General features: G+C 34.4%; 1 protein-coding gene across 1 annotated transcript in view; it reads right to left on the reverse strand.

Annotated features, from left to right (window-relative positions):
- LOC149786028 (E3 ubiquitin-protein ligase rnf213-alpha-like) overlaps positions 1 to 14,449 on the reverse strand; it is a 374,561-nt gene that overhangs the window by 242,522 nt on the left and 117,590 nt on the right. The window contains exons 29-32 of the mRNA XM_089978102.1: positions 13,501 to 13,738; positions 11,880 to 12,026; positions 8,075 to 8,183; positions 7,401 to 7,566 (exon numbers count right to left, since the gene is read on the reverse strand). Coding sequence (XP_089834228.1) covers positions 7,401 to 7,566; positions 8,075 to 8,183; positions 11,880 to 12,026; positions 13,501 to 13,738 — 660 coding nt within the window. The remainder of the gene's footprint in view (positions 1 to 7,400; positions 7,567 to 8,074; positions 8,184 to 11,879; positions 12,027 to 13,500; positions 13,739 to 14,449) is intronic.

The raw sequence follows: 14,449 nt of genomic DNA on the forward strand, positions 1-14,449 counted from the left end.
AATGATATAATATTAACCTTAGTGGTAAATGTACCTTAATCAACACTTCTTTCAGTTATGAAAACCTGACAGCGGGAAACAGAAATCGGATTACTTAACACATGTTATGAATAAAATACTGGTTCTGGATACATATTAAAATAAAATGTGGCCGCGTGTGAGGGGCAAATTTTATATTATTGCACTAATATGCTGGCCACTGGTTGCGTTAGCCAGGTGGCCTTTCGTGAGGGGTACTTTTGAACACAAACTTGTCGGTGCCAACGGATTCTGGCCATAAGGAGCGGAAGGCCACTGGTCAGGGGGGCCGTTAAGAGGGGGACTACTGTACTGTCAAACCTGTCAAAGGCAATCACCCATGGGAAAAGGCAAAAGTGGCCTTTCTAGACTATAGATAAGTGAATTCTGAAAGCAGGTACAGCTGTCAAACTTGGCTCAAGACAAATTTATATACTATGAACCGAATAGCTCTTGCATTATTATTAGTAGTATTATCATTATTATTATTTCACATGCATTATTACTTGCAGAAGGAATATGCTACCCAAATACATGTATTTTGTTTAGCTATTTAGCAACAATCAAGAAAACTATTACTGTGTACATGCACTTATTTATCTCTTACATTCTCTCTCTTACTCTAAAACTGAGTACATACACTCATTTATCTCTCTCTCTCTTGCTCACACACACACACACACACACACACACACAAACATTGTTATCAGTAGAAACGGCTCCTAAATAAAATTAATAACTGACAGCTTACCTGTAATTGTGAAACACACCACTGACATTTTGTTAGGCATGAAAAGATATGTTCAAACTTTAAACAGTTAATGGATTAAGCAGTTGCTCAAACTCACTGAGACCAAATAACAGTCGGCTTTTGTTTGTGACCTTTCATGATTATCAAATGAAAGGAAGCTTCTGAGGATTATTATTAGTAACACCTTAAACTTTAATCTAAGTTTCCCTTCTCACCCTATTTTTGATCTCTGGACATTTATGTTGGGGTGTTGGGTCAGTGAAAGCTGCCTTTTATTATGAATATCTACATTTTTGTAACTGCTGGTACATGATTTTGTCTATATTAGGTAATTTTTACTCATAGTTGTAGTGATTATCTTTAGCTGTTTGCATACAAGCATAGGGTCTATTTAAAGATATTAAGGAACATAAAATTGCATAGGATCTATAAATAGATACTCATGTGCATCCTGACAGTTACTAAAAACAGAATTATTAGTAAATATATTTATGAGATTCAGCCTTTTTCCATTGGACAAGTCAGTCAGGTGGTATCTTAGAAGAATTAAGTAAATTCCTATTGGACGAGTTAGGTTACATGTACAGGTATCTAAAATACTAGACTGAGTAGTACAATCTGTCACGTGGGGTCCATTGCGACATGGTTGTAATAAACACCTTGACTGAGCATTAAATTTAATTCCTATTATGGAGTCATTCTTATTTTTTGTGTTCTTCTTGTAACATCAAATCTGCAGACATATTTTATGCTGTACTTAAATATTAATTTCGAAGAAAAACATTTTTTTTTGACTATTGAATGTAAACAGAAAGTACTAACTGGACTATAATAATATTCTGGAACAGTTTATAATTATTTTGAATTATTCAAATGAGTTCTGGACAATACCATTTTGATGTTATGATTCTTGGTGGACCAGTACATTTCCAGTTCTGAAATATATACAGAACATTGTATTCTTTGGACTTTAACAGAACTTTTTCTGGATTATTTTGGATTCACTTCATAGCACTGTAATTTCCTCTCACATTTTCATTTATAACTTAAAAATATATAAATTAAATTATTTGTTAAGTTTTACAAAACTTGTTTTGTGCTTCCTTATGTTACTTAGATTATGACCATAAAGACATAACAGAAATTAGGGGCTTGTCCAGGATATGAATTTCAGAAATATTGAAGAGAAATTGAATTTTTTTGAAATTTAAATTCATTTTCTTTTGTAATTTTCATAGGCCATAGTCTTTTGATTTTACATAGTGAAATCAAAAAGCTTTCACTATGTCATCTAGGGTGGAGGGTTTTGTTTCCAACCACCCAGGAAGAGTGTCTTAGGAAAGTTGAGTTGCTGGAGCATGCTAACTGCTATTCTCTTTTTGAGATAATATCATCTTTGTAAAACAGGAAATTAAAAATATTTTGGTCAAGGATTTGGTGGAAAAGAAAACTTGTTATGGAAATGCTTTAGGTTTAATTAGTAAGTCTCTATCTAGCTCTGAAAGTAAATTAAAAAGTGGAAATACCAGGTGGAATTGAGCTTAGAAAACTTCAGTTTGACAAAGAAGAGTTAGAAAGAGTGTGTGTGTGTGATTTGGACTTTTAATGTAGCTTTTAAAACAATTCAGTCATATTGCTACAATGTCTGCAGTGTAGCAGTTTATAGTGATGTCTAGCACAGAAGCATCATGCCAGAAACATGTAGCATGATGTCCCTCCTAGTCACATTATCCTGACGCTAGGCTGACCAGTCCTAACACTAACCTCTTAATGCTGAGTGCCTAGTGAGGCAGCTGTTAGTACCATTTTTATAAGTCTTTGGTATGACTCAGTTGGGGTTCAAACCCGCCACCTCCTGCATCTGTGGCAGATGCTCTAACCACATGGCCACTGGAGCCGTCAGAGAGAAAGAGAGATGGAAGGGAGGAAAATTCAAAATGCAGGAAAATTAAAGTGGTAAATGCAAAGAGAAGAAAGAGAGATGAAGATGAAATTGCAGATGCAAAAGGAAGGAAAAAGAAAGAGGAAGAGAAAACGAAGAGTGGCAAATGCAGATGCACATAAAAAATGAATATAGAAAGATGGAAATTAAAAAAATTAGAACTGGCAAGTATAAACCACCCCACTTATAACAGTTCAGTTTTTGATGTTATGTATGTATGTATGTATGTATGTATGTATGTATGTATCTATGCATGTATGTATGCATGTATATATGTTTGTATATATGTATTACAGAAACTGCCAACATAAGATTAAGCTCACAAAATGTAAAATGAATTCCACACAAATTTAGAAATATAGCCCTTCCAAAAAATATATGTAAAATTAAGTACAAGAAGATAAATTGATAAATTACAAAATATTAAGGTATTAAAATTCTGCAAAGATATAAACAAACATGAAATGTCAAAACTTTAAAATTTAAAATATCTTTCAAGTCTGCTGTGTAAACCACATTCCCTTTAAAAGTCCCCAATTTTGTAAGGTGGTATGTCCTTAAATAGTTTCTGCAAGCAGTTCATGTCAAAATACTTCTTTCTCATAAGATGGAAATCAACACATTCAAACAGAATGTCTTCCACTGTTGTTGGACACTTACATATACAGAAGTCCAATATGCAAATGGCACAATAACTCTCTGATTTGTTCTATATGAGGGATGCCACTCTAAAATAGTGAGTTTGATATTCTTCAGTTAGTTTGTGGAGTTTCCATTCCACATAGTTTGCCAAGTATGACCAACATGCAGATTTATATGGTAGTTGAAGATGGCATCTGAAACTTTCCATTTGGAATGGGTGACTGCAAGGCAGCTTTGGCTTGATGTAACTGATCTTTTAATCAACTCTGTGTGTGTGTGTGTGTGTGTGTGTGTGTGTGTGCGTGTGTGTGTGTGTGTGTGTTTGTGTGATTTGGGTTTTTAATGTAGCTTTAACAATTTTTCAGTCATATCGCTACGATGTCTGCAGTGTGACAGTTTATAGTGATGTCTAGCACTGGGGCATCATGCCACAGACATGTAAAATGATGTTCCACCCAGTCACATTATCCTGACACCAGGCCGACCAGTCCTAACACTAACCTCCTAATGCTGACCGCCAAGCGAGGCAGCTGTTAGTACCATTTTTGTAAGTCTTTGGTATGACTTGGCCGGGGGATCAAACCCATGACCTCCAGCATCCAAGGCAGATGCTCTAACCACTAGGCCACCAGAGCGGTAATTAATTTTATGCAAATGTGACTAGATGGCCTACAATGGAGAATACTATTCCCACATAGTTTGAAAATGTTTCTGTAATACCTGGGATATTGATTATGGATTCTCAGATTTATGATTTTGCAAGTTTTCAATGTGGAAAGGGAATCTGAAAAAATAAAATGAAGATGTTTGAGACATTCCAAAGTACTTAAAAGATTTTAGTAGGACTTTGATTCCTGCTGTAAAAATTTAGGCTAGACAGACAAACAGTTAAAAAGACAAAAAAGATGGGCAGCAGAGACAAATTTGCAAATTATACTTTAATTTAAGGTAAAACTTCAAATTTTGAAGTAAACTCCACAAGTTAGACAAAGGCACAACCTTAGATGTGTTCTACAGGGTGTGATTTTAACAAGAATTAGGCCAACCCTATACACATATGTTACTGTGTTGTCAGCATCTTTCATGTGCTGTAATCAGCCATGGCATTTAATGTTAATAACTTGTGTCTTCATTCTAAATGAACATTGTGTTCTCAATAGATGTCAAAATAAATCCAGCTTAGCCACTGAATAAGCACCTAAAATCTCATGGAAATGCTCACAGGCATTGCCCTGACAGTCAATTGAGTCTCTGTACTCACAGGCATTGCCCTGACAGTCAATTGAGTCTCTGTACATTTGTAATAGAAGATGGTATATCATGTTTATGAAGATTACACTCAAACCGAATTCAAAAATTAAATGAAAACATAGATTTACTTGATAAGGTTTCTTTAACTGGTATTTCTTAAAGTGTCACCACTTTGATTATTTCCCAACATTTACATTTCCTCATATATTATTGTTCAAGTGAAACAATATTTCTGTTAAAGAAAATCTTGCAAAATGTGATTTCTTATTAACATTCAAAATACATAACAGATCAATAGGTCAAGCTACAAGTTCACCTTGTTGCTTTAAATAGAATTTGATGTCATTTACCCATAAGACATGGTGTGCACTGCCATACTGCTTTCAGAAAAACAGAACAAAACTGGAGTAAACATTGAACTATATCTAACACTCTGTGATCTATGTTGCTCTGTTCATGTCAAAGATGTGTACAATGTAACATTCAAAGATAAAATATAAATCCAATTTAGCAGACAAAACAAATAAAGACTTGCTTTTATAGTCTTTAAGTATCCTAATGTGGAGAGATTAGTTATTTATTGTCTATGAAGAGTGTTGTTTTATTGTCTGTAAAAAACAGTGAATAATAAAAACACAATTCAATAGTAACCTCAATGCACTGTTGTCATTTGCATCTTGTATTTCCACTCCCAGGTTCAGCAACATTGTACTGCCCATTTAGCAAAATACTAGGGTCCTCTGTTAACCTCATATGTATTCTCATACATTTCTAAATTCATATATGTTGTAACTCTCCTACTTGTCCATCTTTTGTTACATTTAAAGTTAATTCATTTGATTTTCTCCTCATTTAGCTGTAAGCACCTACCTCTGTTTCTTTTGTCCATTTCATTCTGCATTCCTTTTAATTATAAGGCTGGCTGGTGATATCGAAAATAAATGAATTTTTAAACAGAGCACACTGACATTTCTCTCAATAATTATGCTCAAAGATAAACTTTAATTCATCTGAAGAGGTACATAATCTCATAATCTTTCCTACTCTATGTTCCTGAGGTGCTACATTTTGTCTATCAACAGTCATTAATATCAATAATAATTATGAAAATCACAAAACCATCCTGCCAAGAAGCCCAGTATTGATCAGCTGAAGTCAGAGTGACATCCAGTCACTGGACTGTAAAATGGTATCATAGCCTTTGAAGTTTACCTCTTTTAGATTAGGAAATGTACTTAACCGGGTTCCAGACCAAAAATAAATGATAATCACATGACAAGCTCACTTCCTTTATAAACACTAAGCATCTCATGTGATAACTACAAATTGCTAAAAGAAGGGTTAAATTGTTGCATAAAGTGTGAAATGTTGCCAGACATTCTCCATTTAGAATGAAAAGTAACAGCAGTAAAATGAGGGAGAGTCCTTTGATCACTACTAAAAAATAGATGTCAGAAACATTCAAAAAAGTATCACCATCATACATTTAACAAAAGTAAATGGATAAGCAGAATCGGTGGACATAGGAGGATAGTTACAGCCAGATGTTTGTGCTCAGATTTTATTGACAAGGTGATTTTATATCACAACTGATGATTAGCCATTCTTATTCTAAATAACACTGATATAAAATTTTATCAGAGCAAGTCCACAATCTAAAAACATTCCTGTGATTTTTAACAGAATATTAAAAATATTTAAAAACTTGTTATGCCTTTAAACTTTTCATGAAGTTATTACTCACATCTGTGTGATGATCACCCAGAAAGACATACCATCTTAAAAGGTTACTTCCCAGCTGTAGAAGGGGCAGCCTTATTAAGAACGGGACCATTGTACTGGAAATCTCAATGATAATTATTTGAAGAAAAATGATCGACAGAAAATTTTTGAGGCACATGGTTATAATTAAATTGATACAGACAAGGTGTAGGAATTATTGAAGAGTATTTGAATTTTATTTAATGAAAAAACCAGGTGTGATTCAAACCTTTTCATGCATTCAAATTTTTGGACCTTAAATAGAACGAGGTGTGAAAGGTAAATCATTAAAAAAATCTATGTATCATCAAGAATCCAAACCATTACAGAAGGCTGGGAAATATCTATGTAGAGGATAAATCTTTCTACAATCCACTTGTGTTTTCTATCTTTATATGTTCCAGCCGTAAACATAATATTGAGTAAGGTAGATATAAAGGTAACAATGCTTAAGAGCCATTTTTGTAACTCCTGTTCCAGAAAAGACCTACTAATAGTTTATGATGAACACTGTGCTGTATGCCTTGAAATCTGCCAAGATAATGGAGGAAAAAATCATTAAGATAAACTTTGGTGTGCTAATCCATCTTTCTAAAAATTATCTTGCTTGACTTCATCTCAATGTCCAGCTTATATACCATTTATTATGTAGACAAAAACCCGTACTTAATGTCTGACAGTTATACTATAAATGCACTGTGTTCCAATGTAGGGACTATTTTTGGATATATTATAGAACAGTAGCCTACAGAATGGACAAAAAGAATATAAAGTTACTTCAATTAATGCTTGAATGGAGTTGACATTATAACCACCCTTTCTCCGTTTCTATTGTATAACAGGGTGACCTTTTATCAGGCTGTATGGTAATTTTGCCCTGGGAATATCATCTTCAGTTAACTTGACAGTGTGAAACTAAGTTGCCCAATTTAAGCATGAGGTCATTATGCGTTGCCCAATTTATATCCTCCCCTATTAGCCTACAAAATATTACACACTTACAGGCTATTGTAAATTGATATTTCTCCAACTTACCTCAGAAGAACCTTTAAACAGTCTGCTGGTGTTCCTGAGGGGACAGTGGGATCTACATCACTGATTCCTCGTCCTTGGTCAAGTCGACTTAAATACTGGTAGGGCCTCTGAAAGGTTTGTCCTGTAAACTCCTTTGGGTCAAACTGTGGATCTTCCTCTTTGAAATCTGTAATTAAAATTACAATATTGGAACATGCACAATAAAGCAGGTGATTGCCTATCCCTATCCTTTTGTAGCCAGTTCAATAAAAATAGCAGAAGATGGGAGATCTATTTATGATTTGTAACTGAGAGCCAAAACCCTAATAGCTGGTCTAAAATTTAATAGCTGTGCACCACCTAATCAAGACCACAGACCACATGATAACTGCAGGAACTCCAAGGGGAAGGAGAACAATATTCCAAAAGACAGAAATAAATATGGAATCTTAATGAAATAAATGTTGTTCTCTGTCCCAGATCTCCAATTGGCAGAGGAAATATTCACTTTAGACTTGGGATCTAGTATCAAGAAAAGACATAGCAATGCGTTAATAGTAGGTATTGTAATACTGACAATAAAACATAAATTTCAACTGTCTTTGAATATGTAAATTATACCTCAAAACTTTATTGGTACTAGACTATGGTAAAAGTGTAAGATACTTTATGCAAGTATTAAGCAATGTTCTCACCTCTTGGCTTTGGTTTGTTGGTGAGTATATCCAAACTTTCTTGAGGGGACCGGCAGGTCAGGAATGGCAGGAAGTCAAACACATGATGGACATAACTTGCATTTCCTCCCTGTTTATACAAATGGAATAATTATTTTCTTTCATATACTGATTGGCATCTGGAAATATTAAAGTCGGGGTTGGGGGGAGAGTTAATGAACACTGACTTCTTTCAATAATCTAGACCATGGTATTTTTAGAACTTCAATTTGAACTATATAGCCTGGATTGTTCTGATGTGCCAGTAAGTAAATACATATATACTAGACCTGAAAATTCTTTCCATGACTACAGGACTACAGGATCAGTAGGATTCTACTGTCCCCAGGACTGCATAACAACAATATTAGGAAATAATGCATTTCCACTTACCAGGATTTGTGATTTCCCAAAATATGCTTTGAATATAAATTTTCTTGCATATTCATTATCAAACATCTTAGTCTTTGCAGGAAAACATTTACTCTAGGTGACAGTCTCTCACTATCTATCACTGCACTTTATGACCCTTTACAGATGTCTAATATCCAGTAAACAGTACAATTTTTCCAATTCATAGGAACAACCAAGAAATACTGAAGGTCAAACAGGGTAGTGCCGATAGTATATGACAAGTATATGCCAAATAAGATCAGACCCACTGTAGTTTCCAGACCCTGACATACATGAACACACAAAAATACATATATTCATATATACATGTCAGAAGACCTCAGGTAAAATTTTAATGAAATGGACATTTTACTCCATGGTTTGAAACTAATGGACAAGTTTTTTAAAGCAACAATTGGGTATTTTGTAAACACCATTTAACAAAGACTAATTCTTTTCTAAGCTTTGGTAACCAAAATCATCACTAAGCATGTGACAGTTCAAGAAATGGCCTAGGAACAAAGGCTTGACTGGGTTCATTTCTATCCATGAGTTTAATATTGCTGTTTTGTAAAAATGTTTTATTACTGTCACATAGCTTTACTTTCTTTTCATGAGTGCTCAAAACTTATTACTGACATCATAACCTTTTATGACTGAACAGGGGGATCTATTGAATCAAATGGGTCTTAGTGTTCATGGTAAATACACAATATGATGAAGCTGTTGGATGAAGGTTTTAAAAATTTTAAAAATGTTTAGCATATTTTCAATGCATTAAAATTAATCCAATTTTATTCCATAGGTCAAGAGACTTAATTAAACACAAAAGTGTTTCCTGCAAAACCCATTTAACTAATTCACAGCAACCTTGACTTTTGACCTTCTGAAATCAGACTAAAATATAAATCATCAACAACTATTGGTGAAGGTAATGTAGCCAGGAACTGAAATTTTCTGCAGAAATTTGTTGGGCCTTACAGTCACGATGACTTTAACCTGATCTTTTGTACTTTATCCCATGTGCAACTATAAACAAAGTTTGGTCCAGTCTGTGATACATACAGAACTAATACAGAACATACAGAACTAATCTTACTCTAAAGAAATCAGTTTTCTGTTTTCAGTCATAGTGACCCTAACCATTTACATTTTAACCCCAAATCATCTGGTTATTTCTTATCCCAAGTGAAACCACCGCACAGTTTGGTCCAGGTCTGTGATCTGGAACTAAATTCATGGTGCAGAAGCCATTTTTCTTCTTTCAATTATAGTAACCTTGACATCTGACCTTTTGAATCCTAAATTGATAGTATTCTTCCTCACACTAAGTGTAAAAATATGTCACATATAATTATTATTACTGCACAATAACCATTTTTCTTCTTTCAGTCACAGTGACTCATATTTTGACCTCATAATTACCAGACTTCTTCCTTCGGGCTGTTCCATTTAAACATACATGGTACCCAGGGAAGGCAGTTTTTTAAAACAAATATATGCCAGGGTACTTTGATTTCAGGGAATCTGTATTAAAATGATAAGAAAATTCTAAATTGCATCTATGGGTGTGTACCCTACTTTAAAAGTGCCTTCCCTGGGTCCCATGTATGTTTTAATGGAACAATCCCTCGCCAACAATGCAAACCATTCACAAAGCTTTATCCAGGAATGTGAAGTAACAGTGACCTTGACCTGTTTTAGCTCCAAACTAATAGGCTTCTTCCTCATTCAAAGATGCCTCCAGAATTTTATTTAAATGGGGGAGTTCCCCACTTGTTACCAAAATAAGGGAGCAAAATAAAAGGGGCGGGGAATAATGAGAGAAATCAGTCACAGTTCAATATTTACCAAACACTTAAATATCTGTCTCTCTTCCTGCTCCACTTGTTAGAACTCTAATGAAATTAAAATCCTCAAAAGAGATCTCTCTCAGTTGTATACACATTAATCTGTTGACTGTTTTTGAGCTTAATCTGTCCATTACCTGTGTATGAATTTTGTTCTGTGCTGAGAATTATCTTTTACAGTCTGCTGTCTGAAGGGCCATATACACAGTTTAGCCAGCTTAACAAGTTGGGAAACTGTTCTTTATGGTTATGTACAATTTTCTGCAGCTCAAAGGTATTGTCACTTTGATATCTATACTCTACCATAAGATTTTTCACTAACATGAACTCTGTTTCACTTTCTGGAATCAATGCTTTGCTGACTACTCTGCCAGATTTATTATCTGTTCCATAATGCTATATTAGGGTTTTAAGTCCATCAATACAATAGTCGGCTTGTTTAGACAGGTCTTTTGATCAAATATCCTAACTTTTTATTTTTAGATTCTTATTTATTCAATTTATCTTAATCCTTGAAGTGCTATATACTTATTTATCCAATTTATCTTAATCCTTGAAGTGCTATACACTCGTGAAGCACAAGATCCCTCTAGGCTTAATTCTTTGAGAAAACGAATGAAAGTTGCACTCTACTTTTAAATTGCCTGTTTGTTTTAATTAGGCTTGGTATTCTTCCTTTTCTACAATTAATTTCAAAATACTGATGACTAAAAGGTTGATCAGCATGCCATCTCATTTCGTCCATCCAGCAACAGTCAATGGCATTCCCAGTAACACTTCCCAGCTGCAAATGCCTGATAAACTAAAAAAACTTAAAAATTCACTGTTATCATCTACCATAAGCAGAATTTGCCAAATTAAATCATCATCTAAGATGAACCATGTTGGAAGTAAGCCATTTTGGGATGTCTAAATAGCTCATACTTTAAACAGCATATGTAAAACTTCCTTGAAAATAAATGCAAAGTTTGAACTATAACAGAAAGCATGTTCCAGGGCCCAATGTGCTAATCAAATTTTGATTAACCATTCATGTCAAGTCAAAGTACCCAGATGTGTAAATAGTTGCCTAACTGAAAAATGACATGTGATGACAGTGTTATGAGACTTCTAGTGACTGTGTGACTTATGTCACAACAAGCACTTTAAGGGTTAACAGTTAAATAAAAAATGTATACTGCACAGAGTACATTTTTGAATGCACAACTTCAAACTGATTTGTGTGAGTCAACACAAATCACTGCTCACAAAGTGTGAGAATTTATAATAATTGTTTGTTATTGCCACACTTGTATGCCCTGGCAGCATCTCTGCAAATCTTGTATCAAGTTTTGCATTAAACTCTCAGATATAATGATCTAAAGCTAGTTTTAAAAAAACATACCGTTATACTTATATCGACTTTCCTGTAAATATAAATAAGACCAACAGATTGCAATGGTGGCAGGGGGCATTTCATTATAATAAAGTTTCCCTACTGCTGACATGACTTTTATTTTACAGGCACCACCTATTAAAATTATTCAAATTTAATTAAAATATACCTTTCTTGCTTGAATTGATTCAACTATTGGCATTGTCTCCACAAGGTACAGATCTCTAGGCGAATGTCTCCATACATATCCAGACTTGTCTGTCAAGCATCCCAGGATGAGAAGATTGAACAGTAAGTAGTCAACTCCTTCCTGGACCTGAAATATAATACATAAGTACATGGCTGAAAAGTAAGAGAATGGAAATAAGAGTGTGATGCATAGATGGACAAATGGAAGTATCAATTTAATGTCACCATTTTTTGCAACACAATAACTTTAAAAGGTGTTTTCTATTCCAACCATATATTTAACAGTTCTCTGCGTAGCCACAAGCAGGGCATGTCTAACTTTGGATAGCAATGACCAATAAGACCAAGTGACCTTGACCTAAACATTTAACCCCATGAACATAAGATTCCTTACCTATAAGGAAATCATTTGTGAATTTTCTGTAAAAACAATAAAAATCATTTATGAATTTTTTTAAAAACAATTAAGATGTACCTACTGTATTTTAAGTGAGTCAAAAGAACCCTTATCTTTAATCTTTCCTCCCTATATCAGCAAGCTGTTCTCAAAGTTTGGTGCCATTATGAGGTGTGTAATAAAGATTTTGTTACAGTCAATTTCTTTTGCCCTAAAGTGAGTTACCTTGGCTTTTTGATCACAAAATCAAAAGGTTTCTTTTTTACATTAAGTACTAGCCATCAATAAATCTTGTTCAAGGTACTTAGTGTAAAACAAACTTATATAGTCAAATACCTGTCTTTTTGTTCTCACTGTGACTGTGAACATTTACCTTGCAACTCCTAAATCAATCATTTCTTACCACATGTGCAAACCATACATAAAGTTTGGTAAAGGTAAGCAGTAAAGAACTAAAATTACTGTATGGAAAATGTTTTTCTTCCTTGAGTCACAGTGATGCTGACTTTGGACCTTTTGATCCCAAAATCAAAACACTAAATGTAAGCCATCCTAAGTTTGGTTAAAGTAGTTAGTCTGGAGCGAAAACATACTATTTTCCTTTTTAAAGGCACACTAACATTGACCTTTATTCTTTTCACACAAAAGTGACAAGCTTCATCCTAATCTTAAATCTAGTGATCAAGAAAATTTTATCATGGTATGTGATCTGAAACTGAAATAAAACTCCTGGAACAGTATGTGGTATGAAACTAAAGTTATTTTGGAGAAACAATTTGTTTTCCCTCCAAGACACAATAATTGTAATCCTTTATCTTTTGACTCTTGATCGTTACCTTTTTTTAAGTACCCAAATGCAAGCCATCTCCAAAATTTAGCCAAAGTATGAGTTCCAGAACTTAAGTTATTGTGAGTAAACCAATTTTCTTCATGAAGTCAGATAAACCTTGAATTTGACCTCTGACCCCAAAATCGATATGTTTCATTCCTACCTATGTGTAAGCAATCCAAAAGGTTTGATCAAGGTATGCATTCTAAAATTAAAGTTACTGTGTAGAACAAAAAAATACAGAGAGAAAGTGAGATGGACCTCAAAGCATGAAATGCTGTGCTTTACACTAAGGGCATGAAAAGACATGGCATGTCAGACTGGTTTCACAAACCTATAACATTAGTAAAGAAGATGCTTCTAAGTATTCATTACCTCATGTGCAATGTCCAGGTGAAATATGCGTGGTGTTGTGACCCCTGGTGGCAGTATATGAGTTAGAAGAGTCTGAGTCACCTGGGAGACACTTATCTCTTTGTCCTGGAGGGGGATGCTCACAAGATCTGTCATTTTATGGCGGGGATATTGCTGAGTCAACTTTTCATTACTTCTCTTAACATAGAGGGATTTCCCAACACCTGCTCGCCAGGACTTGATAACACGAACACTTGATCTGAAATATGAAGATTAGAATTTTGCTCCCCCTGAGACACAGCCTTTAACAAAACAAAAAACTAAAATTGCAAGAATTACATGAAAAACTGGTCAAATCCTCATTTATGTCTTTGAAAAAGAAATTAAGATCAAAATTTCTCTAAAACATATGATATATAAATACTGAACAGTGAAGCTAGAGAAAAAATTATATAATTTCACAAAATTCATAACTTGGTATAATTCTAAATAACTTTTAAGCAATGGTGTCCATATACATCAACTGCAGCATATGCAAAGGATCGAGAGAGCGACGGAAACCTCTCAACTGGGCATAAAAAAGTAACCAACTTGAAAGCAGAACAAGAAGGAGTGTTATAATGTATCCATTTTTTAACTATTAAAATATGATAAGGGAAATCCATATTCTCTTTCTTTCATTAATATTTGAATTTTTCCTTTAAAAAATGTGTAGCCAGGATGCATTTCCACCATATAGTCAATCATTTATATGTCAATCCTTAAGTTCTAAAAACAGCACTCAGTGTTTAAACTTTCCTGTCACATGAAACTGAGACCGCTCAGGTGGCATAGTGGTTAGAGCATCCACCTTGGAAGCAGGAGGTTGTGAGTTCGAACCCCGGCCAAGTCATACCAAAGACTTACAAAAAATGGTACTAACAGCTGCCTTGCTTGGCGCTCAGCATTAAGAGGTTAGTGTTAGGACTGG

The sequence above is a fragment of the Sinohyriopsis cumingii genome, chromosome 12, assembly GCF_028554795.1.
Source record: "Sinohyriopsis cumingii isolate HCF-2022 chromosome 12, ASM2855479v2, whole genome shotgun sequence".
In the NCBI taxonomy this organism is placed as follows: Eukaryota; Metazoa; Mollusca; class Bivalvia; order Unionida; family Unionidae; genus Sinohyriopsis; species Sinohyriopsis cumingii.